Source organism: Halichondria panicea, chromosome 6 (assembly GCF_963675165.1).
Source record: "Halichondria panicea chromosome 6, odHalPani1.1, whole genome shotgun sequence".
Taxonomy (NCBI): domain Eukaryota; kingdom Metazoa; phylum Porifera; class Demospongiae; order Suberitida; family Halichondriidae; genus Halichondria; species Halichondria panicea.
In genome coordinates this window covers 4,596,066-4,623,932 of record NC_087382.1, presented here as the reverse complement: position 1 = coordinate 4,623,932, position 27,867 = coordinate 4,596,066, and the positions used below count along the sequence as shown (strand labels likewise).

General features: G+C 41.7%; 3 protein-coding genes and 1 long non-coding RNA gene across 4 annotated transcripts; 3 read left to right on the top strand and 1 right to left on the bottom strand.

The window, feature by feature from the left end:
- The first annotated feature begins 433 nt into the window (after positions 1 to 433).
- LOC135336994 (puromycin-sensitive aminopeptidase-like) lies at positions 434 to 17,013 on the top strand. The gene is made up of 19 exons (XM_064532888.1): positions 434 to 660; positions 1,031 to 1,106; positions 1,588 to 1,784; positions 7,040 to 7,147; positions 7,744 to 7,938; positions 8,192 to 8,322; positions 8,713 to 8,818; positions 9,072 to 9,245; positions 12,107 to 12,211; positions 12,356 to 12,416; positions 12,470 to 12,579; positions 12,926 to 12,989; positions 13,085 to 13,218; positions 13,866 to 13,994; positions 14,290 to 14,509; positions 14,985 to 15,184; positions 15,645 to 15,752; positions 16,277 to 16,432; positions 16,683 to 17,013. Exons 1-19 carry the CDS (start codon positions 535 to 537, stop codon positions 16,860 to 16,862), a joined length of 2,580 nt encoding a protein of 859 aa, XP_064388958.1. The 5' UTR covers positions 434 to 534; the 3' UTR covers positions 16,863 to 17,013.
- On the bottom strand, positions 16,986 to 18,458 carry LOC135337005 (uncharacterized). Its single transcript, XM_064532898.1, has 3 exons — positions 17,942 to 18,458; positions 17,697 to 17,816; positions 16,986 to 17,364 (listed from the first exon to the last, which is right to left on the bottom strand). The coding sequence occupies exons 1-3, from the start codon at positions 17,975 to 17,977 to the stop codon at positions 17,164 to 17,166; spliced, it is 357 nt and encodes a 118-aa protein (XP_064388968.1). The 5' UTR covers positions 17,978 to 18,458; the 3' UTR covers positions 16,986 to 17,163.
- Positions 18,459 to 18,660: 202 nt separating this feature from the next.
- On the top strand, positions 18,661 to 19,267 carry LOC135337960 (uncharacterized). Its single transcript, XR_010395386.1, has 2 exons — positions 18,661 to 18,958; positions 19,075 to 19,267. It is a non-coding gene; the product is annotated as an uncharacterized LOC135337960 (long non-coding RNA).
- Positions 19,268 to 25,834: 6,567 nt separating this feature from the next.
- On the top strand, positions 25,835 to 27,593 carry LOC135336999 (uncharacterized). The gene has a single exon (XM_064532892.1). The coding sequence runs from the start codon at positions 25,875 to 25,877 to the stop codon at positions 27,429 to 27,431; it is 1,557 nt and encodes a 518-aa protein (XP_064388962.1). The 5' UTR covers positions 25,835 to 25,874; the 3' UTR covers positions 27,432 to 27,593.
- The last annotated feature ends 274 nt before the right edge of the window (positions 27,594 to 27,867 follow it).

Here is a 27,867-nt window from a genome sequence, read left to right as displayed (position 1 = left end):
TCTGTAAGCTGACAAATGGTCACTTCTAGTCTTCTAGATCTACATGTATATCCGTATTTTTGCAGTTAATTCCGTATAACGTATTAGAAGACAGAAATCCGTATAAATACGGAAAAAACCGTATACTTGGAGGCTCTGCAGTAGTTTCTTAGTTTTTGAAAATTGATGAGGCCATGGGGTCATTATTCATTATTCATTATGCTGACAGTGCAATATTTTAATAATTTCATGCACAAACAAACATTACATCATCAGTAATTGAGTTCTATTTTGCCATGTGGATGGGTGTAACTCATTAATTGTAGACCACACCCTGATATACAATGGGTGTGGCTCATTAATCTAGGACACACCCCAAAATAATGAGAAATAATGAACTTTAGCTTCCTTCATTCAGGAGCGGAAATGGGCGTGTGAACAAGTCTAGCCACCAACGCATCTAGGCTAATTAGGTGGACCCCCACAACCTCGTGCTTTTAACTCTTGCAAGCTACAACTACAGAATTACTTACTCTGCTTATCGTGCTTGGTACCATGGCTGCTGATAAGAAACCATTCGAGCGTCTTCCTACTGATGTAGTGCCCACCAACTACAAACTGGAGCTGAGGCCAGACCTCAAACTGTTCAAGTTCACTGGCACACTCGACATCACTATGGATGTGAGTGAGCTGGCTGCATGAGCTAGTACTATAGCTGCATGCTTTGATGCATAGTTAACATGGCTGATACAAGGCTATCGGATATCGGACGACCAAGCTTTAGCGTTGAGGTTAAACTACAATTTACGCAGTTATAATTTAATAATTATACTGTAGGTGTTAAAGTGTGATCTCCAGTGCTAGTGTTGAATATTGATTGTCTCGGATTTAATAGATTATCATAAACTATACGCTTTACCGTATCTTATCCGATACCTTCCTGCGTTCAGTGTATCATTTGGTGTACCAACTTGTAGGAAGTAATGGTAGTAATGAATATACCTCCTAATGGGATTAGTAGTTGTGGATAAGTTGTATGTATAAACTACAGGTAAAAAAATCGACCAATCGGATTGTTCTGAACTCTGCTGAGATTGAGATTACTTCTGCAAAGTGTGGAGGTCAAGGTGCGTGTGTGTGTGTATGTGTGTGTGTGTGTGTGTGCTTATTGGTTTGCAATATACTTCATTTTCAAGAAGTGGTAAACTAATTTCAATAGATTACAACTGCCTCATCAACATTTCAACTCATGGTCCATGACTAGTTTATTTTTGACCAAGGATTTATAAGGAGATTTCTCTTTATAAGCCGTTGCTATTAATAATAACAAAGGGAAAATACCTAGCGTACAATCATAGTTATGTAGCAATATAAGGGGAAAGCACCCTATCTAATATCAAATGTATTGCGATATCAAGAGGGTGAGGGAAAGCACCCTATCTACAGTGGAATGTAACAACACTGAAGGGAAATACCCTAGTTGGTAAACGTACATGGCTGTTACGATACACTAGTGGGAAATGTGTACAGCAATTAATAGATGATTTCCCCTCCTACCCACACCCTTCCTGCCCACACCCTTCCTGCCCACACCCTTCCTGCCCACAGATGTAACTGTGACGTATGATGTTGAAGCTGAGACTGTCACCCTCCAGTTGACCTCTGACCTTGCCGTGGGAGAGACGACAGTGAGCATGGAGTACACTGGTATCCTTAACGACCAGATGAGAGGATTCTATCGCTCCAAGTACACTCATCCCGACTTCCCTAATGAGGAGAGATACGCTGGAGTCACTCAGTTTGAGGTATGTGGGATACACATAATTATACTGTTAACAGTGGTGTGCCCAGAATTTTTGAAGTCAATTTAATACTCGAATATGCCTCTTTTAATAGCGTAATTAGCGACCAAATGAGACCTGTCCCTCTTCTGCACGGATCTAAATGGGCGCACACAGTTTTAATGATGTTTGTAAAAGGTGACATATTTTTGCGGGTCATTAATTTCTGCAAAAATGAGAGTCGTACTCGCAGATAATTGGAAAATGCAATAAATCTCATTAAAACCACGTGCGAGTAATTAGAAACGTACATTAATTCGCAACTTGAGCAGAATTTAGAGCTAACAAGAAAGTCTTCTATCATGAGTCGTTATGTGGAACTTGTGTTTCTTTTGTTGGATTTATTGCCTATTTTATTAACATGGGTTTTTGGAGGTGTGTCTATAGGTGTTTTTGTCGTAGCACCTTTTTGCCAGCATTATTGTTGTCTAAAAAAGCAGAGTGTAACTTGTGACAAAGAGGCTCCTTGTGGAAACTGTTATTGTCGTAATTGTGGCCATCTAAAGTGCAGTGATGGCTCCAGTGCGTGCACTTGTAATAAATGTTTCGACCAATTCAACATCTTTCTTTTTCTCCAGTGCTGCAAAATCGATGGACTTTGATTGCTGTGTCTTTGCTTCTAGTTCGTGCCTCAGGTCAACATCTTTGTCTTTAGTTCTGCCAAACAGTTTAGAGAGTGATCCTCTCTTCTTGCCGGGAAGGAACTTCATTTAAAGGAAAGCATCCTAGGCCAGGATGTGAAGACTGCAAAGGTGTCATAAAGCATAAGGCTTTGAAAGTTTGGGGTATTTGTGATGTTATCATATACTGTTTGTCATGCTGTGGTGTGGAGGTTGTTGTGAAGGTTGTTCTTCTTCTATTGAGCGAAACATCTCTTGTTCATGTAAAAGCCTTTACAAAAATATTAAATACTTTTTCAAAAAAACTTTCAAAATGAATAGCCTCTTAAGAGCTGGCAATGTTTTCTATGGTGGAAATTTAGGTCCGCTAAGAGAAATCAAAACATTACGTAGTGTTGATTGCCGTGGTAGGGAGATTGCCTACATAAACAATGTTCCAATTCTTGAGAAGGCTTTTTTGCTGCATTTGGCTCTGACACTGAAATCTATATTGCTGACTGTCGTTTGCTTGTCAACATTTTTTGATATTTTTTTTGTAGCTTCTGATTATGATTGTGATGAAAGTAAGTATTGCTACATCTTGGACGAAATTTTTACTTACGAAAATTACCGCTGTTCAAGTTCAACCCCGACGAAAATTACCCGCTAGCTATATAAGGTAGTCTATAGCTATTGAACTGGCAGGGTTTCATACAGGATTTTTAGCCAAGGGGGGGAAATGACGACGGCCGTACGCTGTTGAAAATTTGGCAGAATGATTGTCTAAGGTGCAATTTGGAGGTTTTTGTGCTTAAAACTATTTCTTAACTGTTCTTACTGCATTGTACACCTTCAACTCACCGGAAAAAAAACATTTTTTTAGCAAAGCAGAAAAGGTACTCAAATTGACCTCTAGTGCATGTGTGTACAGAGCCTATGGCCCCACCATAGATGGAGTAGAGAGGGATTGGGAAACGAGGTACCCTCGAAGTACCATCCGTGTTTCCCCGCGGTTTTAATCGAGGCTTACTTCCAACGTGGGGTCTAAACATGAAGAATTCATGAGAATTGTTTTTGCTGTCTGTAAAAAGTCCACGAGCAGTTCTGCTGCTAAACATCAACTTCATCAAATACTTGTGGCCAGTTGGGACACAGCACACTACTTAGTGACACAACCTTAGCTATATCATATTAGATCCCACTTGTGTGTGTTTAGCAGGGAATTATGAGCCATAATCTCATAGTTTCCCAGGGAATTATAAGCTTGAGGGTATAAAGTACAAGTATAATTTTTTGAATGTACAGAAATGATAATAGCTGTAGCTGCATGATAATTAGCTATGGCTGTTCAGTTTTTTCACTACCAGTTTCTATAGCGTTTGCTGGGTTGATGGTAGAGTTCCCCAGTATCTTTTCTTGTCTCTACGAGGAACACTAAGAGCCAATGATTTTAATAGTTCTGGGTCCATTGTCACAAGCATGAAAGTATGTCTTCAACTTGTAGCATTTGTCAACTTCGTCCTCCTGACTTCTGTTTCTATCCTGCAGCCATGTTTCAAATTGTTTACTTCAGTAGACTCCTGTGTCTTTTTGGGAACGATAGTGCACTGTAGCATTGCTGCAAGCTGTTCCTTGCTAGCTAGCCGTACAGATCAGAACAGTTTACTGAGAAGCTTGAGCTGGGGTGGGGCTTGAGTGCAGAAAAAAGAGGAGGCTGGGCTCATTTGTTGCAGAGCGCTTCCTGCACAAGGTGGAGTCACTAGTTCCAATGTTGAAGCAAGGCCAATGCAAAGGTTTTTTTAGCAGAGAAGCAGAAATCATCTAGCTTGTCAGAACAGGACATTTTCAAAATAAAGCTGTGCTAAGGCTTGCTGCTTTTATAGATACACTTCTTGCCTGAGGCAGCCAATGAAAAGTGGGATCTAGCACATGTGCATTCGGTATCTATGGTTATAGTGTCCCTCATCCCTCGGGCTAAAGCCCTCGAGCTTTGGGACACTATAACACATAGATATATACCTCGTACCCATGTTCTAACTATAACGTAGCTAAACTAACACAAGCATGAAAAATTGCTCTGTGTTAGACTAGCTACTTCATGACAATCAAGATTTTATTTTCTTCGTTTCCAAATGATACTCACCATCAGGGGGCATTTGTGTGTTAGAGGGGTCTTTGAGACGCATGCATTAGCCATGATTAGACTCAATAAGTTTCCTGGTAAACTTACCCGGGTAGAAAGCGAAACACGGATTGTTTCTGAGCTCTACATAGACTTCATTGTAAAACATCACGTGAACCACTTCCGTTGCCAATCCCTCTCTACTCTATCTATGGTCCCACTATGTACATGCACTACTTATGTTGTAAGTTTTAAATTTCAAAGGGTATCATATAATAATAATTGTATACATGCATGTGATCCCTGTCTGAACTTTGAACTGTACCATGTGCTAGATTGGATATACATGTAGCACTCCTGATGTATGTAAGAGACTTTTTCTCAACTGATACACGTAGAATAATCATTATAGCTACATGTAGATCTATCTGAAATGGTATGACATCATTAATTTTTCATATTTCCAGGTGGGGGAAATCCCAGGGCGCCCCCCCCCCCCTCTGTATGAAACCCTGACTGGGATTTAGTTTCTTTACTGTATGCTGTCGTATCAATTCTATGTGTGTAATTCAGTTTATTCAATAATGCATTCCTGGGTTTCTATACCACGTGATTCAAAATTGCATATTCAGTCCTAACTTCCTGTGGGCGTAATCATTAGCATGTTTTGCAAAATAAATGCACAAAAATATATAAGTTTTCACTCTGTGCTATATAGTGCTTATTAAGAGGATGGGTAGCTTCTGCCATGTTGAGAGCTGTTACCTAAATTGGGACATTGGTCCCATTATCCTCATATGGATAATTTTTGGATTCTTCATTTCTATAGCAGGTTGTATGTGGTGTAGTTTGTGCTGCTTCAAGAGAGACCAACTCGAAAAATCCCTCAAGGAGTTCAGCTACTGCCCTAAGGCATGCAAGTACTGTCACTGCACTAGTTGCAACCGTCTCAAATGTATGGACAACCCAGCAACACCTTGTGCTTGTGAGGACTGTATTGATCGTGTTGAGGCTAGTGATCCCCTGGCCTCCGGTGACAATGGCAAGGGTGGTGATTGTAAGAAAGACTCTTACAAAAGCTGTCATTTCTTCCCAGGATGCAATGAGTGTTCAAGGAAGCCTCCAGAACCTTGTCTTTGTGAAACTTGTCACTGCAAAAAGTGTAAGAAACTCGAGTGTAAGGCATGTGAATGTGCAGATTGCAATGGGAAATATTGCCATCACACATCTACATGTAATTGCAAGTGCAGGCCTAAATCGGATTCTAACTCACCTACTCCCTCAGTTGAAGGCACTATATATAGTACACCTCCACTTAGAGTCGAGTGTCTACCTACGCTAGAACCAATTATGGAGATAGTGAGTAGAGCAGATTCTAACGAAGATAACGAAACTGAAGTTGGATTTAAGGATGCAGAATGTCAAACTGAATTTAGATGTGACTACTCAAAGCTATGGTTTGTGTACTTTGAGCTAATGGGACTATTTAATTTCATCGTTAGAGTTGTGTATGGGAGCAACCAAGGCGTGCTGAGAGAGATACCAAGAGTGACTTATATTGATAAACTGGGCCGGCAAGTTGTGTATGTTGATGACATTCCAGTGCTGGAAAAAGCAAATTTTTTCCAGTTCATATTGATCATTAAAGCTTTGCTGTGGCTTGCTTTTTCTTTATCTGTAGGAGCTGACGCTTTGTTTGTCAAATCTGATCTAAATTGTGATGCCAGTCGAGACTGTTATATCCTTGACAACAACTTCAACGAGGTACCTATCACCAACTGCACTGAGATTGTTGACAATCAAAAGCAAAGTGCTGTATGCTACGAATTAGTTTTCGATTACACTATGGCATTATCGGTAATGGGTGGTCTGCTGTCGTTCACTCGTTTTGAATTAACTATTATCACAGCTATTAACACTGCTCTACTCAAGAAAGTTCTACTCAAAAAGAAAGCTAGAATTTGGCTCATACTTAGTGTCAGCTTGATAATTATTATAGCTCTTTTGATACTACTTGCAATTGTGGGGTATGGTGTTTCTGAAGCTGCAAAGGGTTTGAGTCCGCTAAGGCACACTGGTCGAGCGTTTCAAGTCACTGGTTACTTTACCAGCGTAATAATGTCTCTGCTTATACCGTGGTATCTTTTAGTTAAACCCAACTTTTGTAAAGATAACTGCAACTGTACCTAGCTAGTGTATGTGTTATGTCTAGTCTGTAGAATTGTTGAGACGTCTATAGTGTGATATGTTTCCTGTTCTTGTAGCAACTGTCTTTTAAACAGTTTTAGTCTGTATTGTGTGACTTTTCAGTTGTCAATGTTTGGCTGTGTGAGAGTGTCAATAAATATTATCTGTTACTTTGTGTGTATACTTGTCAAAGCTTGACGTTTACTAAATTACTAAAAGATGTTTACTCGTTGGTAGATATATGTAGAGTGGATGGGTGTGTATCTAGTTGTGAGTGTAACTAACATGTGCCCTCCCCTGCCCACACACAGGCAGCTGATGCTCGTCGGGCCCTCCCCTGCTGGGACGAACCGCTCATCAAGGCCTCCTTTGATGTCACCCTCATTGTACCCAAGGACCTTGTGGCTCTGTCCAACATGGTGAGTATAATTATACATTTAATACATGTAGTGAGATATACATGTACATGTGTATGACATGATTTCACTATTGTACTCTATGCACTGGTGGGGAAATCCGTGGAAATCCCCCATTCTGATTACCCCATTCAGCCTACACTAGCTGACTTTGTCTTTCTACAACAATATACTAGACCTTGCCCTATTGTACTAGCATACTGTAGTCTCATGATTGTGATGCGGAATTGATGTAAAAATTATATAATTTATGTTGTAGTCAAAACCGGTCAATTTGTAGCTACCCCTCTTAACAGCAACTATAGGTTGCTTAATTGTTCAATTGCTTTACAAAAAGCAGCCTTTTAAAAAAAATTGGGATATTAATATACTGTCACCCTCCACCCAACTATATGAATCGATCTGCACCAGAGGAGGTACGACAGGCGCGGTGCAGCTCAGGCAATTAACAATAATTATCCGTCCACGTCGTATGTTTTTGCTGAGAGTAATCAGAGGCTAATTACTTGAGCTGCACCGCGCCTGTCGGACCTCCTCTGGATCTGCACACACACACACACACTCCACCTACTTCACACACACTCCCCCTCCTCCCACAGAACGAGACGAGCTGTGAGGATGTGGAGGGCGGTCTAAAGAGAGTGATGTTTGCCCGCACTCCCATCATGTCCACGTACCTCCTGGCATTTATCGTGGGAGAGTTTGACCATGTAGAGGGGCGGGACTCCAATGGCGTGCTGGTGAGGGTGTTCACGCCCACAGGCAAGAAGGAGAACGGACAGTACGCTCTTGATGTGAGTTAAATTAATTACTTGACAGAGTTTATTGATAGACCTCCCTTAGAGCTAAAATTATAAATCAACCACCATTAGAGTAGCAGATTTATTTTTGAAGTTATAATTTGACCTCCCACAAACTTAAGTTATATACCTCAATGTTTGCGTAGCATTTTATATACCCCCCAGTGTGTTGTATCACTAGCAGTATTATTACCACACATTCTACCCCCCAGGTTGCTGTATCATTAGCACACATTCTACCCCCCAGGTTGCTGTGAAGACCCTCCCCTTCTACGCCACCTACTTTGACATCAAGTACCCTCTGCCAAAGATGGACCTCATCGCCATCCAGGACTTTGCAGCTGGTGCCATGGAGAACTGGGGGCTCGTCACTTACAGGTGGGTGTGGTCAATTACAAGTTACTCTCCTACAAGACCTACCGTGTAGTTAGTTGCTACAATCTATTCAAAATCATTAGCAACAAAGTGCTAGGGTAAGCGTTGCTTTAGTATTTTTCCTCTGGTGTCAATTGGATTTTGAGACCTACATGTATAAGGATCTCTAAAGGACCATGTCACACCGGGATGTTGATTTTTTAGTATGCGTGCCAAAGAAGTACGGTGGCCCTGGGAGCTACTTAACTTACAACCTTCATAGCTTCATTGTGCCTTTGTAAAATTACTGAAAAATTGTTTGTTTAATCTGGAGTATACTCCTGGTATACTCTTTATGCCCTTACTTTCTTGTTTGTATACTTTGTATGCCTCTTCCCCTTTACCTTCATGCAGGGAGCGGCTGCTGCTGGTTGATCCTGTTAACTCATCAGCCTTCACTAAACAGCTGGTGGCCCTCGTTGTGGGTCATGAGATCGCTCATCAGTGGTTCGGCAACTTGGTGAGGGTGTGAGGTGTGAGGAGGGTGGGGTGGTGTGAAGAGTGGTGATGATATAATTATATAGTGTGAGGAGTGCGGGGGCGGAAAGTGTAGAAAGTGGGGATAGTGTGAAAAATAGTGAGGGTATATATAGAGCCGGAGTGATAAGTGTGGGAGTGGGGAGTGTGATAAGTGTGGAGTGTGGGGTTGGTTTAGTGAGTGTTCATGCAGTAATATAAATTCCGTTAACATGTATGTTAATTGCCCACGTCAGGTGACCATGGAGTGGTGGACCCATCTCTGGCTTAACGAGGGTTTCGCCACTTGGATTGAATACCTGTGCGTTGACCACACCCACCCAGAGTTCGAGATTTGGACCAACTTCCTCAGTCGAGAGTACGCCAGTGCTCTAAATCTAGACGCCCTCGATAACTCTCATCCCATTGAGGTAAGCCACTTACTTGGTCTGTGTCTATAGAAACACTGCTACTATAATTTTTGGGTCCAAGGTAGTGGAAGATCGTCAGGGTCAAAAGGTCTTAATCAAAAAGCTGCTTCCGGAGGACTTTAATTGATCATCTACTCTTCCTTTAGTATCTCCAATTCACATGGAGCTAGTTGAGTGGAAAGTCCTCCGGAAATAGCTTTATGATTAAGACCTTTTGACCTTGACGATCCTCCTCTGGGTCCAAGGTAGATTTTCCGAACGCTTGTGCTTAGGGGTAGTGTCATTGTGCTATAGTGTACTGTCTATAATCGTATCATTTACCAACCTTGTATTATCGGAGGAGTAGCATCTCAAACTAGCATACATGTATATATGTAACTTGTGCTCTGGCAGCGATTTATGTGATTTTCAGAAGTATCCCAGACGCTATAGTGCTTTCAAATACGTATATATTCCATTTGTCCTAGTGTGTACTATTGTTTTCTAACAGCTTAAATTGTATAATTAGCGAAGGATGAAACATTACTTCTCTATAATTATAGTGTTGAGTGTAGACAGTGGTATGTTCAATGAAGCAGGATCTCCTGTCACGGCTGTCAGTATAGTATACAATATCAATTATTCTTGCATTCCATTTACTGTTTGTAATGTTATTCATGAGTGTTATATGCAACACCACAATAAGTTCACACTGGGTCACACTATAAAAGGTGCAGTTAAGACTTGAAAGCATACAGATGAGACAGTCAATATAATTCTCAAAATTTTTGGAAGGCCAACCAAGGGGAAGGCCTAATAATACCAAGAGTATAATTATAATAGAGAATGTAGGCATATACTGTACATCAGATGTACAGGGTTTTGCAGAATCTTTGCAATATCCACAAAAAAGCGTTTTGCGTTGAGCGTTCCTTATAAGGTTATCTGTGGTCAACCATAAAGTTGTAGATCTTAGTCAGCATGTCAACAATGCACTATTCTACAAACAGTTGATGGATCAACTTGAAGATTCTCAGCAACACTTTGATAAGACAGTCCAAGCAGCTCTGTCTGATGCATTATTCTCCACCTTATATTCCCTTGGTCAGCTTTTTTCACAAGAAAAAGTTTGAATTTTGCTTCTCAATCAGACTTGGCATTTCACCACAATGTGTATATGACACCACAATGTGTAAACATTAGATATCCATATAAGGAACGCTCTACACCCTCTATTTCAAAGACTCTGCAAAACCCTGTACAGTACTTTTCAAGTAGGTTGATTCATTTGAATGTTGAAGTGAGTACTCACACCACTAAACCACAAAACAAAGCTGATCATGATTTTGATCTACCCACAAGCTTCATAATTATGTACAGATGTATGTGTATCTTTGCTTGAACTTCTCCTAAGTGCCTAGATTTTCAAAGAGTATCTGTAGCACTGTTACGGATTCAACATAGGATGAGGACCATGCATGCTTTTGCTACTTTGGCTCGACATCTCCACTTCTCCCGAACAAATGCTCTATTGTTTTACAGTACTTTTGCTGATGTACATTAATTCTCTTACTTGGTTTGCTTAAGTAGTGTAGCAACACTCTGCACCTCAAGTCATTTGAATATGCATCTAGATGAACACCCACACATGTAGTCAGTGCTGTGTATTATCATGCATGGGCATCATCACACTGACAGGCTGTGACAGCCACCTACAGTTGTATCAGCTTTGTGGTTTAGTGGTGTGAGTACTCACTTCAACATTCAACTTGGAATGATATTCAACCTACTTGAAAAGTACTGTATGCGGAGAGTAACGTGACTTCCTGTATCTGTCACAAGCTTGGAATTTGCTCACTGACCAATCCAAGCGTGTGTGATGTGACCAATCCAAGTGTGGGTGATGTAATCTATCAAGAAAGTAGATTACATCACCCACACTAGGATTGGTCAGTGTGCAAATAGATTACATCACCCACGCTTGGATTGGTCAGTGTACAAATAGATTATATCACCCACGCTTGGATTGGTCAGTGACAGATACAGGAAGTCACGTTACTCTCCGCATACATCTAATGTACAGTATGCCTACGTTCGATACTCTCTCTCTATCATAATATACTCTTGATAATACCAATATTGCACTAACCTCATTCCCAGGCAGAGTATTCGCTTTTATATCAGATGGGGAAACAAGGCCTAGGAGATATTGTATCTGGGCTTGTAGTAAAATGTGTCGTAAATGTCTATACTTTCACTGAAAGTTCATTGTCTGCGTAGCACACTATAGGAAACCACACAACACGTCCCTTCCTCCTTCACACTGGAGTTGACATGCAGCTTGCATGGACTTGATGCTCATGCATGGACCTGATGCTCATGCATGGACCTGATGCTCATGCATGGACCTGATGCTCATGCATGGACCTGATGCTCATGCATGGACCTGATGCTCATGCATGGACCTGATGCTCATGCATGGACCTGATGCTCATGCATGGACCTGATGCTCATGCATGGACTTGATGCTCATGCATTGAGGGAGGCCTTAATTCTTGTTTGACACAACTTGATAGCTACCACCTGTAGATCTAGTATACCTACCTAGCTAGCTTTTTTCAAGCGATAATTTTTTACCACTCAAAAGTTTTTGTGATTATGGCCACATGTACATATACGTTTAGTTTTACTAGTCATTTTTGCTCACTGAAATCCATATTCTTAGATAGTCGGTGCTCTTATTATGATTATGGTGCCTGACTATACTGCATTTACTAGCTTGTTGGGCATATATATAATTTTATTTTGATGTTGATCTAATTGTGTAAGAAAATTTTATTTCAATATTGTTTGATCACTATACCCTCCCCTGTGTACATTAGATTGAGGTGGGACCCCCCTCTGAGGTGGAGGAGATCTTCGATACAATCTCTTACGCCAAGGGCTCCTGTATCATCCGCATGCTCCACGACTGGATCGGAACTGAGGTGGGTGTGGCTAGGGTGTGGTTTACATAGTGACTGCTGTGTGCGTGTGAGTACAGGAGGTCATTGGAACCAAGTAAATGCATGCCTGAATTTTGTGCGTGTTGCAAAATTTCCAACTTTTTTTCTATTTCTTTTTTTTTACAGAATTTCCGAACTGGTCTCGGAAGCTACTTGAAGAAATTTGCGTACAAAAACGCGAAGACAGGTATGATGTAAATTTATTGTTTTCAAACAAATTTTATTGATGTCATGTGACAGAGGACCTTTGGGCGTCTCTCGAGGAGGCCAGCAAGAAGCCAGTTGCCACGGTGATGAACACCTGGACGAAGCAGATGGGCTACCCTGTGCTGACAGTGGAGGGGAAGCAGGTGATTAAAGGAGCTTCCCCAAAATTAATAGGTTTTATTATTCAGTACATAATATACCGTATTACTAGAATATTTTGCGGGTGAAAAACCTTTGCAAATGAGCCAAATCAGCAGAAAATTTGACCCTTTGCGATCTAACTATTGCGTTCTGGCAAGGATCGTGTGTATTTACTAGGTTTTGCTGATTTTATTGTTGTGGATTGATCAACCATCGCGAAGTTCGCAAATGTTTGATGCTCGCAAAACATTCTAGTAATACGGTATGTCTTGATAGTTACTGTTTTGGTGATACGAGCATTAGTATTCTAACATCTTGTTTAACTCCTTGTGCACTGTATTTTCTCAGGACGGCAACAACAGGATCCTGACCATCTCTCAGAAGAAGTTCTGTGCCAATGGTGACAGCTCAGGTAAGAAGCTACATGTATAGTATGAATAGGGAGGGAAGAACTAATTTCTTGAAGAAATGATTAGTTTGAGTGATTGTATTGTCACGTGTGTCCAGGTCATGAGTCTGTGTTGTGGCAAGTACCAGTCACCATAGCAACGAGCAAGAACCCGACAGCTGTCAAGTTTGTACTGGAGAGTCAGTCCACCACTGTGACAGTGGAGGGGGTGGGGCAGGACGACTGGATACTGGTATGTAATGAATAATTTTAACTGCATGTCGTATTGTAACTGGTTTGTGCTCTAAATAAATTTGTTGTATCTACTAGTCTATAACAGATCCTATGCACTTTCATTGGCGAACTAGAGTTAGCATCCTACCATCATAAATTTCTAGCTTCCAAAGAACCTAGTTATACGCTCATAATTCCCTAAGTGATATACTCGAAAGTTAAGTGCCTCGGAAATTTCTTGCTATACGGTATCTGCAAGAGTGTATGAGATGTTGTGTTTGGTGATGATGAGAATGTCAGGGGTGCTGATGTCTGTTGCCATGAGAACAGTCACTATGTGCTGGGAAGGAGTGGCTCTGCTGCACCTTCTCATTGCTAGTGGTGGAGTCATAGCACTGACTGAGCCAAACACTTCACAATGATGTAATCAACTTGTATTGCCTCTTGCTTCTAATGAGCTGAAGGTTATGTAATCTTATGCGCAGGCAAATTAAGAAATCTTCCCATTACACATTAGATCGTATGTAACAGTTTTTTCGTGTACGTGTGTTCCTTATAATATTATGGTCTAATGTATTTTCTGTCTCTATAATCATTGGCTAGCTCTTCTTTTTGAAATAGTGCTGAGAATTTATGCCCCTCCCCCTCCCCAATAAACTGATACAGGTGAACCCAAGTCGTCAAGGTTTCTACCGTGTGTCATACTCGGCCACTCTTCTCTCCCCCATCCTCTCCATTCTGGGGCAGCTGTCAGCACAGGACCGCCTCGGGCTACTCAATGACACCTTCGCTCTTGTACGTCACCCCCCGCCCACACACACACACACACACACACTTGTATTTGAAGGGTAGATAACGTAGTGTAATACGTGTCAACGGCAAAGGTCATTGTAGTAATTCTTATGCAGATTGACTGAAGAGGCTAGCTTATAGTATCGAGGGCTCCTCTTTGTAAGCCTTTGATAGTATTCTGTGGTATTTCGTTCATTTTGCCTAAAGGGAGATATGACAAACCCGTAATACTTTCACACTGTACACCACGATATCTAATAAAATTATTTCTACTTTGTATAATTATATACATACGTAGGCTCGTGCTGGAGTGGGCAGCACCGTGGACGTCTTGCGTCTGATTGGCTCGTTTATTAGCGAGACATCGTACACGGTGTGGGAAAGCCTTGCCTCCAACATTGGCAGCCTCGCTCGTCTCTTCTCCTCCACCGATTGTTACGAGGATTTCAAGAGATTTGCTCTCAAACTATTGACTCCATCTTTTGCACGACTTGGCTGGGACAGTAAAGACACTGACAGTGAGTACATTTAAGACTTGTAACTTAATAAGAGTTAGAGATTGTTTGGGAGGTGGGGTCTCCTGAAAACTTCGGTCCTAACATTAAACATGGCTAATTTAACGAGGCCGGGGAAAGGCCGGGAGGTGAGCAAGAAATAGAAGGCGTATCCAAGGTGAGGGGGCTCACCCCCGGCCCTCTCCGGCCTCGTTAAACTAGACTATGTCAGCTAGAGGCCATATTAAATAAGTATATGCAGGAGCCCCCCCCCCCCAGCACAATCTCTTAAGTTTTCATCTCTTGTATTTTATACTTTAGTGGAGCTGTAGCATTAAAGTTAAAGTTGTCAGCATAGCAGGGAGGTTATAAATAGTCCTCAATCTGTTTTTATGTGTGGCATAATTATTTGTGACAGGTATACAGGAAATGCATTTCCGATATCTCACATGTACAAATCCATTTCGTGATTATTGATTTCATCCGCTCGTACATGTAGGTACTCTGGACACAATGCTGCGGAGTCTTGTGATTGGTCAGCTTGGTCGCTATGGTGACCCGGACATGATATCTGAGTCCAAGCGTAGATTTAGCGACCATGTCTCTGAGAAGGACGCCATCCCTGCTGACATTAAGAGTGCCGTGTTCTCAGCTGCTCTCAGTGGTGGGGATGAATCTATCTTCGACCATCTAGTGGCGGTGAGTTGTTCTATAAATGGAAAGCTGTTGGTCTCAAATATCAGTTGATACATGTACTTTGGGGGTTTTGTTATACAAGTATCAACTCAAATAGTGCGTATACAAGACTTGCATATAATTATAAGGGAGTTGAAATATAGGATAACCAGGATCGTTTGTTCCTGACAATACTAAGCATGCAATGACTACCACATTATTGTCTCGTCGTCTTCCTACTGTATTGTCGTACATGGAAACCTCGATATTGGTTGCCTATACTTAATTGACATGAAATACCCGTACATTTATTACAGTACCTCAATTAAGCACTGTTTCTTCGAAGACTACATGATTGTCATTAACCATAAGGATTATGGTACCATTTTTATACTTCCAGATCTAGTGGACTGGAAGTTTTTACTTCCACAGTATGTAAAATTTTGTTAAGTAAATTTAGGTGACTATTGTTATTTGGTTGCAGCTCCACGACAAGGCTGACTCCAACGAGGAGAAGGTGAGGATCTACAGCTCGCTAGGCAACGGGAAGACAGAAACACTCATCACCAAGTGCCTCGACTTTGCCACCAGTGTGAGTGAGGGGGCGGGGTGGGTGTGACCTTGTATGGACTACTAATAAATAAAAGCAGATCAAGAATTTCAATTATATGGTTATGCATCAGTGCGCATAAGTCGAGGGATGTACATGAATAGTATACTCTGCATGGGGCATATTATTAATCAAAGTTTGTTCTTTGCTTGTACATGTATACTACTAAGTGTACGTGTGTATGTGGTTTGTGTAATTCAACTAATGTGCATGTCATTCATGTTTCTGTACTGTGACTCATAATACAGTTACAAATATTCATACTATAGTTTACATGGGCATCTTGCTTGGTACATGCAGGGAAGCACCGGTCCTTAATTGGCATGTAGGTCCTCCTTTGAAGTGTTGGTTGATCTCCCGTGCTCTTATTTGGTATCCATGTATACAGTGCATGCATGAGTCTGGTGTACCGTACAATAATATTATAAATTATTTGTACACAGCATTTTCAGCTAGTCTGTATAATAATACTATGTGAGTATTAAATCCCTTTACCCCTCTCACAGGATAAGGTACGCCCCCAGGACCTCCCTGCAGTCCTCATGTCCCTCACCCGCTCGTGTCCAGACTCTAGAGAGAGGGTCTGGAAGTTTGTACAGGAGAACTGGACCATGCTCAAGGACCGCTACAACGGCCAGTTCCTGCTGGCTAGGATGATCGATGTGAGTGTGTGTGGGGGAGGTACCGGTTGGCGATATAAGTATGCAGCGGCCATTGTTAAAAAAGCTGGTTCTATCTAGAAATCTATAATTAAGAATTAATTTCATATAAAGCCTATAAATGAAGCATAGTTATTGTCCACAGAACTTCTGGGGGCCGGCAACTCAACTAGACTTTAGTGAATGTATGAGTTTTAAATTAATTGTCTCTGGTGTATTATAATTAAAATGTTGTCTCTCCCTCTCCATGCAGGTGTCCACTGCTGGCTTTGTGAGTGAGGAGAGAGCTGGTGAAATAGAGAAGTTCTTCTCAGAGAACCCATGGCCAGTGGCTGCGAGAATCGTCAAGCAAAACTGTGAGGCCATTCGACTCAACGCCAAATGGTTACAGAGGGACCGAGACATCGTCAAGGAGTGGCTAGCCAGTCAGTGATCGAGAGATTGCATGTTTGGAACTGCTGAAACAGTGACAGTGCTTACAACTGTATTAGTGACCTTATTGAATTGCTTGTATTAATTAATATCAGTGTGCGCATGCACACATTAGTAACATGAATAAAATTTGGAATTATCTCGAAATTTAATTACACTTGATTATATAATACATGTACAGTATATATAAAATAATTGTATAAAATACATTGATAGTTCTTGGAGGCTATAGCGCTATAGTTAACACAACACAAAAACTTTTTTTTTTTAAATGAGTTCACGAATTGTTTCAGCTCAGACGTCTACTTGGTAACCATCCAACAACTCGTTGAGGACCATGGAGTGTCATTGTTGTGTTTGGCCAGGATTTGTTCGTTGAAAGCCCTGTCAGCAAACCCCATTGAGATGAGCTTCTCCATCGGGGAGCTGGGGGCTTTGGGTCCGTCCCAGCGCTGAGGGATGAGGTGGGAGACATCAGGTGACTGGACCCACTTGGCTCCATCCTGCGCATGTGTGCCGAGGGAGGGGGAGGAGGTAATAATGAGCACGCAGGTGGGAGATAACAGAGTACATTGCAGTCAAAAAGTATAGAATAGACACGCATACAGACACCAAAGTTAAAAAAAGGAAGCTTTCACGTAGAATTACATACTAAAATAACATCTTACATGTCATGTACATGTAGAAGCAGGCTAATGTCATGTGACTAACGTCATGTGACTAACGTCATGTGACTAACGTACAGTACTACAATAATGTGTTTGTGTACTTATAATTATGCACAAGAGATTAGATACTGTATAATCCCCCCCCCCCCACACACACACACACACACCTCATCACTGTGCACCCACTGAGCGGAGTTATGTCCTGGTAGGAGGTGGGATACGCTCGGCATCTGCTGGATCTTCCACGGCTGAGGGGGAGGGGCAGTGGTGGGAGGCTCGGGAGCATCCTGGAGATCAAGAATGAAACACAAAATTGTAAAATTGTGATTTTCCAAACTAACCTAAATTGAAAGTGAAATTATATAATTACACTGCCAGAAACAGTGGGGAGTTTTAAAAATGTTATTCTCACCTCGAATTCCTCGTCACTACTGCTGTCTTCCTCCATGCTGTTGACCACACCCACTTCTTCCGGCTTTCTGGGTGGAGCTATTTTTTCACTTTCCTGCTCACCAAGTCTGACATTGTGTTCACGAGTCCGGCGGCAACGGTGAAAGGTCGACGATACATGCGAGCGTCCCTCACGTTCTTGAGTGTGACTCGCTGAGGTACGTACTCACGACGAGCCGTAGGGGGTGTGGTCTGTGAGGGTGTGGAGTTTGTGAGGGTGGGCTTTGGCTCTTCAACGATGAACGAGGTCATGTGACTGTCAGATGACCTGGTCATAACATCATGTGACAAAATCGGTGGTGGAACAGGATACTGGGGTTGGATGACAGGTGGTGTGTAGCCTAGGAGAGGCTTGCTGACATCGAAACAGTCCGGTATGACGACAAAGAAATCGTCTGAATCAGCAGAGCTGACACTGGCCGTCGTCTCAAGCAAGTCCTCCTCTGTGGGGTTAGAAGCGTGTTTTAGTTTCAGTTATTTGATAATCGATGAACAATGATTTAACCCTTTCCCCGCTTTAGCCGACTATAGACCGACTCTATAGTCGGCATGGCTACTGATAAATTTCAAAAAATCATTGTGCACGCTGTGTTGGAGCTAGCCTCGATTCCAGGCAGATTAATCGGCCTTGAATCGAGGCTATGTTAGAGCTATGCGCACACTGCAGGTACCAGCACATGCGCATTGAGCTGCTCTTACGTGGTATTTTTAATATTTTGCTTCGAGGTACAGTTCTATCGAAAGAAAAGTGACCGTTTTATATTAATTAATTGCTACAAGATCTTTGTAGTACAACCTCAGGGAGGTTCTAGGGAAGCTAGAGAGTGAGAATATCGATGCTTATGGCCTTGTAGAGTGAGAGGACAGTGACTGAGATCATAGCTAGGTAGGAAGCTTCCTTTCAGAGGTCAAACTAAAAAGAAAGAGCCTGAGAATCCTGAGGAAGACGCACTTGAGGTGGACTATCTTCCTGAACCTGGTAAGTCACTAGAGTAGCATTTGTAGTCTTGATAGCTTCACTATAGGTTTGTTTAGGCTAGTTAGTACAACAGTGGACATCATGAGCCACCATTGAACTTGTAAACCTGTGTGTAGGTGAAGAAAATATTTCCCGGGAAAAAGGCGTCTGCTGATAGAACCTCAAATACAAGTTTCTGCAGATCATGATTGAGTCCTGAGTGAGCCATGTCACCGTGAGAGCATTCTGAACACTTATATCATGTGTTCATTCACTTCGTAACATCATACAATATTGTTTGTGTACATAATTGTGAATTTTTGTTAACAATTGTTATTTGTGGGGTGGTGGTTGATTGCTAGGCAACAATTATGAGTCCATGGGTCCGGTTCTACCTGTGGAACTTTGTTACAAGTGTTTTTAATATACGGTTCATGAGTTATAAATTTTTTAAACAAAATATGCAAATATTCACTTTTAATTAAAGCAGAGCTAGAATTTTGTTGTTTGTTGTATTGGTGAAATAGAGTTTCAGTTTCAGTTAGTCTAGCTTTCTTAGTTGTGAGTATCAATATTGTTAGTACAGTAGAACCTAGCCTCGATCCCAGCCCCTCTCACTAGAGGGGCTAGGTTCGTCTTTCTCAATTGAGAACGGCCTGGAATCGAGGCTAAGTAGAACCTCGCTGGTCCGAAACCAGAGGAGGGAGGACACGATTAACCTTAGCTCTAATTAGCTAATTATCCCGACCTTTTAATTACATTCTTTGAACGATTCATCTTTTCTTTCTGTATAACCTCTACATATTGGGACACACAGAACAGTACTATAGTATGAGTGACAGGAAATTCTTGCAGGCACAGAGCAAACCATACAAATAAAGGGGTGCTAGAAGCTGAGACTGTTAATGTCATTGATGTTCTTCATGTTGGAGACACTCTGAACTAAACAATTCCATGTTGCAGCTTTATCACAGAGACAGGAGTGCCTGGGGTGCTTCTCACAGGGATCTTGGAGACAGGAGTGCCTGGGGTGCTCCTCATAGGGATCCTGTCTCCAGGGTCATCTCACAGAGACAAGATCAGAGTGCCTGGGATGCTTCTCACAGGGATCTTAGAGATAGGAGTACTTGAGGTGCTTCTTATAGGTCCTATTACGATCAGTGGACCAAAGTGGCCAACTTGAATTTAGCACTGTGACCACAGAATCTGAAATTAGCTTTTGGCTATCAGCTTAGCTTTCACCTATCAGCTATCAGCTTTCAGTCAGTACAGTGGACCTAAGTGGCCAAGTTGAATTTAGCACTGTGACCACAGAATCTAATGCATATGAAATTAGATTTTGACTATCAGCTCAGCATTCAGCTTTTGGCTTATCAGCTATCAGTGAACCAGATCAGATCATCACGCTGAATTTTGCATAGAAATAAAATTTTCGCAAGCAGCAAATTAAATCAGCTAAGGCTGTAGCTAGCTATCAGCTATCTAGCTATCCAGAGGAGGTACGACATCCGCATGTCTTTAACACACACATTCCGAACTTTGACCTAAGGAATGTGTGTCTAAAACGTTTCCTTTGACACGCGGATGTCGTACCTCCTCTGCTAGCTATCGGCTCTCTGCATGGCCAGTCCCACATCTAGTCTGGCCACGCCCCCCAATTAAATTAAAATGAGGCTGCTAATATTACTACTAGGATTTTAACCTAACCATGCGACTTTCACTTTTTTATGCATCCATGACATATCAAAAATCAATCCATAACTCGATAAAGTATTACCAAGTATCGTAATCTAGGGCGATAGGTTTTTAGTGAATCTGAATAAAGTTAAGTATGGCATCTTGAAAGGATATTGTCACACATCAGTTTGGTGTATACATATATCTTCCAACATAATGATTAATACTCAACCTGCAATGTTTGTTGTTTGTTTGACCACCTTAAGGTTGTTCCTGGGAAATAAGGGCGTGTACAGGGTGAATTTGCTCCACCACACTGCACGTCACAGTCTCAATCAAGCAATACTCGACAGTGAGGACAGGAGGAGCCTAAATCAAACCACCTATGGATTATATTATGTGTGACCTGCGCCGGGCGATATAGGTGATTTGATTTAGGCTCCTCATGTCCCCATGTCGAGTATTGCTTGATTGAGACTGGAACGTGCAGTGTGGTGGAGCAAATTCACCCTTTACACGCCCTTATTTCCCAGGAACAACCTTAAAGGTGATCAAACAAACAAACAATTTTGCAGGTTGAACTAGCTGAGTATTAATCATTATGTTGGAAGTACGTTGGAAGTACACCAAAAAGATGTGTGACAATAAGCATCCCTTCAAGATGCCATACTTAACTTTCTCCAGATTCACTAAGAACCTGTCTGCCCTAGATTACGATACTTGGTAATTACTAATTAATTAATAATGATTTTTGATATAATTATTACGTCATGGGTGCATAAAAAAATTAGAAAATCCTAGCAGTAATTGATGTTAGCAGCCTCATTAATTTGGGAGGGTGTGGTCAAACTAGATGTGGGACTGGCCAGCGAGATATATAGCCATGCAGAGAGCTGATATAGCTATAGCTAGCTACAGCCTTAGCTGATTTAATTTGCTGCTTGCGAAAAGTTAATTTCTATGCAAAATTCAGCGTGATGATCTGATCTGGTTCATTGATAGCTGATAAACCAAAAGCTGAAAGCTGAGCTGATATAATTTTATAGTCAAAATCTAATTTCATACGCATTAGATTCTGTGGTCACAGTGCTAAATTCAACTTGGCCACTTAGGTCCACTGTATATACTGACTGAAAGCTGATAGCTGATAGGTGAAAGCTGAGCTGATGAGAAGCCAAAAGCTGAAAGCTAAGCTGATAGCCAAAAGCTAATTTCAGATTCTGTGGTCACAGTGCTAAATTCAAGTTGGCCACTTTGGTCCACTGATCTGATCTATTACCTTCAGGTCCTGACAACTTGGCCATAGGGGTACCTCCAGTAGGAGAAAAGGCTCTAGCTCTTGTGTCCAATATGTAGCGGTTATAAAGAAAGAAAAGATGAATCGTTCAAAGAATGTAATTAAAAGGTTGCGATAATTAGCTAATTAGAGCTAAGGTTAATCGTGTCCTCCCTCCTCTGGTCCGAAACCTTGCAAATCCGGACAAAATGGCAACTGAAAAGAGGAGGGGCTATCAGTAAAATACACTACTGCTCATGCGCACTCCAGCAAACCCTCATTCATGAAGCTGCCTTCTCCCCTGGACACGCCCTAGAAGTTGGAGTTAGGCGCAAACTCACCACCCATCTACAGGCCTGCCGCTCCATAGGTGTAAACTTCATTCCCATTGTGGCAGAAACACTAGGAGGTCTAGGCGAAGAAGCAATCAACATCATAGGTGCCATCGGAAATGCCATAGACCGGAGAGTAACCTTGACACATTCCATATCCTCCACCAAGAAGCATCTGTTTCATCGCCTGGCCATTGCACTTTGGAGAGGAAATGCCTGCCTGTGGCTTCATCGCCAACAAACTTTACCTCCTTCAGCGGATGGTATCCGCTAAACTGTATGCCCCCCCCTCTTATCTTTTGGTCTGTTGCTTTTGTACAGTTGTATTGTTTTGATATTACATATTACACGGGAAAAAAAAAAATTTGCTTTACTGAATCAGCAATAATTATGCCTCGGTGCGCATGCGCAAGCGAGGTATACGGTAGTGTGTTTGTGTGTCTGTGTATCTGTTAGCCTCGCTCCCAGGCCTTACTTTTTCTTGCTGTTGTCACTGTTCATCCATAAACATAAGAAAGACATAGTGAGGCAGCAAAGAAAGAAATGGGCGTACAGTTAAGAAAAAGTAAGGCCTGGTTTGGGAAATCGCGTGATCCACAAGGATTTTTATGAACGTGGGCGATATGTAGCCCACAATCGTGACGTAAGGTATTCTCCCACACATTCGGAGTAAGACTGTACTGTACTGCACTGAGACAACCACCAAGCTGTGTAGATGGGCGTGCCCGTCCCCGGCCATAAAAATGGGGGCTGGGGACGGGCACGCCCATCTACAAGCTGTGCTGCAAGTCAGATCAGAGAACCAGCGTGGCCAGCTCTGGTGGCAGTAGCTACCTGCTATATGATAATGATGACTAAGCTATTCTACTATAGCATGTAGAAAGACACAAGAAAAAGTAATAGTGATAGAATCCAAACACACAATCTAGACTAGTAGATCATCTAGCTAAGCCTAAGGTATAGCTAGAGCCTATAGTGCTTGCAAACTTCCAGTTCCAAGTCCATGTCCAGCTTGCTGCAGGCAAAGTTTTACTAGTCGTAGACCTCTGCGTGGGCAGTCCAACATCTCTAGCTCAGTATGCCCACGCTCATTTTCACCCTTCTACCACCCTTCTACCCTCACGCGACTTCCCGATACATGCTCTCCTTTTTCCTAACTTTACGTCTATTTCTTTCTTTATTCCTCCAATTAATACCGTATTTTATCTCATTGAACGAATAATACAGTATTTTATCTTATTGAACGATTGTGATAAAGAACAGAAAAAGGAGAGCCTGTGTAGAGGCTATGTATCTGTGTGTCTGTGTGTGTAGACCGCTACAGCTGCTCAAGGATGAATCAAGTGCAAGTAAGAGTTTCTATAGGCTTCTAGTCATGTTTACTTGGATTTTAATTCGTGGATTTGCAAAATAATGCTTCGTTCTCGAGTTATGCCTAGTTTTGCTTACTTGGAATGCTATTGCAGCCTTTTCAGAAGAGTCCGTAGCAAAACTTGTTCACCGAGTGTTACTACTCTACTTAGTAGTTAGCTCTGCACTAGAACGCTAGCTATTGGTAGCTGCAAGAGTGAGCAGAGAGCTGTAAGGCTCTGCTGACTTTGCAGCCATTTATTTTAGACTTGAACTTTTGGCATCGATCGTTTTTAACAACAATCATGGTCGATCATTACCCACTATTCGGTTGATTGCATGCAGCAAAATTCATCATGATAATTATAATCAATGTGTGTACGTGTATAAAAGCTAGCTATTAGTAGTTTTATGTTATGTACTATATATAGCGTTGGCACCTCCACCGAGGCATCAGCACCCGTGGTGCTTTCATTTTATCAATAACGTGGTTAACCAATAACGTGCTCAATACAATGGCCACTGCACTCACGTATTAATAGAGAAAGGGTATATTAGAGAGAAAGTTGAGATAAAAGACTTCCCTTCTGGCCACAAATACAACAATGTAGGCACATACTGGTTAGCAGACCAAGAGCCTGGATAGAAGGCGCATGGTTTTTTGCACAGTTCTCTGCCCAACAACTGGTCTCCACACTTCTTTATAGATGTTAACTAGTTGATATGACTATATAGACCTCTTACAGATAACGATTGAGCCAGCTAATGGAGATTTGCTTCATTGAAAGGTCATGGGCGTGATTAATCTCTATAAGCGCATCGGATAGAGGCCTGCTCTTTTCCCTATAGGTGCATGCGCTTACTAACCAGATTATACGGTATTATATAATACATGTACAAAAGTGTATTCATTAATGATATTCATAATAATTAATAATTAATCTGGAAATGTCATGTATTCGGATGCATGGGGTCTGGTCCCGATTAGCAAGGTCTACTGTATCACTTAGTTACCGTATATACAGTAGACTCTCGCTATTCCCGGCTCCCTGAAGTACGGCCATCTCAATATACCGGCCATTTGGCTTGGCACGGAATGCTAGCTATATGTTTACTGCACAAAACTCACCCTGAAGTACTAGTCGAGCGCCGCCGCCCTCCTTGAAGGAGGTCGGGAATCAAGCCTAATATCCACAGTTTTGTTCTGGCCTGTTACGCAATAGTATCATGAATATCATTTATTCTATGTGGGTGCTAACCAATAGCGATGAATATCATTTATTATAAAGTGGGTGTTGGCCTCGCCTCTCAGTCAATCCAACGTGTGCAAAATTCACACGTGGTACAGTTGAGTGGGTGTGATCAATCCCCTTGAGATACTGCAATCTGATTGGAGCTGGTGGAATTGTTGGATTTCCAACAACAGAACAAAACTGTGGATAGGCTTGATTCCCGACCTCCTTCCGGGCAACGGTATAGAGGGCGGCGGCGCCCGACTACTGAAGTACGGCCAGTGCTGGCTGTCCCAAACGAAACAAGGTTAGCCTCGGTCCGAGGCCAATTTTTTTTTTAATAGAACGAAGTTGAAAAATAGGCTAACTAGCGTTCAATTGGAGACGGATCGGCCTGGGGTCGAGGCTAAAACAAGGTTTTCAATGTAATTGTATACGTGTTTATGGCCGGATATGACGTTTTGGGTGTGGTTTAGCAAATAAAATTGAATTACACTTAAATAGAGAACAAAATGATTCATTATCCTACATTATCCTCGAGACAAGAACCGCAAAAAGTAGTCATTAGATTCGAGGTAAGGTCGTTTTTAAGCCGCGGCTATTTCCTGAGCTGCAGCCACCTCGCTATTCCGGCCAAGCTGCATGGTCCCAAGGGTGACCGGATTAACGAGAGTCTACTGTAGTAAGTATTTTCGTGGCAAGCTAACCTCGACCCAAATTTGACCCTAAAAACGTGGGCGTGGTTTATCGGAACCAGAAGCAAACGATCAAGTTTTTTACCTAACGAAATTACCCGATATTATTGACTATAGATCCTCGAAAATGTGGGGGGGAGGAAACCACACCCACCAATTACCTGTAGGATTTAGTTTCTTAGTTGTATAAATTCTATGTGTGTATAGTTTCATTTTCCGTTTATTCTATGTGCAATAAATGGGTTTTCTATACCACTTGATTCAGAATTACATATTCAGTCCTAATTAACTTCCTGTGGGCGTAATCATTATGATTATATGCATAAAAGGCACAAATGCACAAAAATAAATCAGTTACTGTCTGAGCTATGCAGGATGGGTAACATCTGTCATGTTGAGAGCTGTTACCTAGAGTTTGACATAGTCCCGATTATCCTCATATGGTTTGCTTGTGGATTGTTGGTCGTTCTAGTCATTATTATGTGGTGTGTTGTGTGCTGTTTAGAGGAGGGCAGACTCAAAGAAGCTCTACAGAAGTTCAGCTACTGCCCTAAGGCATGCGATTACTGTCACTGCACGCGTTGCAACCGTCTCATGTGTATGGACAACCCAGCAACACCTTGTGCTTGTGAGGACTGTATTGATCGTGTTCAGGCTAGTGATCCCCTGGTTCCTGGTGAGAATAGCAATCCTGACGATGGTGGTGATCGTAAGAAAGGCTCTTACAAAAGCTGTCATTTCTTCCCAGGATGCGATGAATGTTCAAAGGAGCCTCCAGAACTTTGTCTTTGCGAAACTTGTCACTGTACACATTGCAAAAAACTCTTATGCGAAGAATGTGAATGTATAGATTGTACCAAGCGAAATGAAAAACCTTGTCATCGCATGTCTAAGTGTAAATGTAGCTCTGAATTGGAACAGAGCACATCTACTCTTCCTGCTGAAAGCACTAGCACACCTCAAGCCAGTCGCTTGTCAGTCGCCAGTCGCCAAGAAAAGAGTGTGCCTATGCTGGAGATCGTTCAATTGGATAGAACAGACTCTGGTAAAAGGACTGAAGAGTTTGTACCTGACTCTCCCACTCCAGCCGATGATGTGCCAAATGACGAGCGTCCATGTAACAGATGTGTCCGAAAGTGTTGTACTCGTTCCAGCTATGTACGTTTTTGGCAATGGTTTTGCTCTAACATTCCATGGTGGCATATATATTTTGTGTTAATGGGAATTTTCAATGCTGTTGTTAGAATTGTGTATGGGAGCAACCAAGGCGTGCTGAGAGACACACCAAGAGTGACTTATATTGATAAACTGGGCCGGCAAGTTGTGTACGTTGATGACATTCCAGTGCTGGAAAAATCAAATTACTTCCAGTTCATATTGATCATTAAAGCTTTGTTCTGGCTTGCTTTTACTTTGTCTGTAGGAGCTGATGTTTTTTTTGTCAAATCTGATCTAATGTGCGATACCAGTCGAGACTGCTATATCCTTGACAACAACTTCGATGAGGAACCTATCACCGCCAACTGCACTGAGATTGTTGACAATCAAAAGCAAACTGCTGTATGCTACGAACTAGTTTTCGATTTCACTATGGCCAGCTCGGCAATGGGTGGTTTGTTGACATTCACTCGTGTGGAATTGGTTATTTTCGCAACTCTCAACACTTATCTACTCAAGTTGAGTCGGAAAAAATGTCAATGTTGTTTCAAATTTTTTAATGCTTCTGTGATTATTGTAACTATTCTTGGAATAGTTATCCTTTATCCTGTGTTTTTGCACATCGAATTAATGGCAAATCTGAGCCCGCTAAGGCACGCTGGTCGAATAATTCAGTTCACTGGATATATGATTAGTGTGATGATGTCTGTGCTCATACCGTGGTATTACCTAGTTGACCCCGACTTTTGTACACTTAAATGTACATGTACCTAGATGATTATATCTTTCGTTTATTTTGTGTAAGATATTTGTAGAGTGTGACTCTTTAGTGTGTTAATATCTTTATTTTTATGTGTTCGTATCTAGCGACAGTCTGCATAGATTGTGTAATTATTGTTATGACTACCGTTTCGTAATACTTTTTTTTTAAGTTCATTCATTAGTATAGATAGAATGAGGTATACGGAAAGCATAACTAACCCCTTGTTAGTATTTTGGAAAGAAGCTCATGTTGCGATGCTAAATAAAATAAGGCAGACGAAAACATTGTGTATGAACTGGAAAATGGTCATCTTCCTGTTTGAGAAATTTGAAATGTTGAATAGGTCAAGGTTTCATGGACGAATATGCACCCAACTCGGTTTGCATTTTATGTTTTCCACCACACACACACATGCACATGCACAGGCAGCTGATGCCCGCCGAGCCC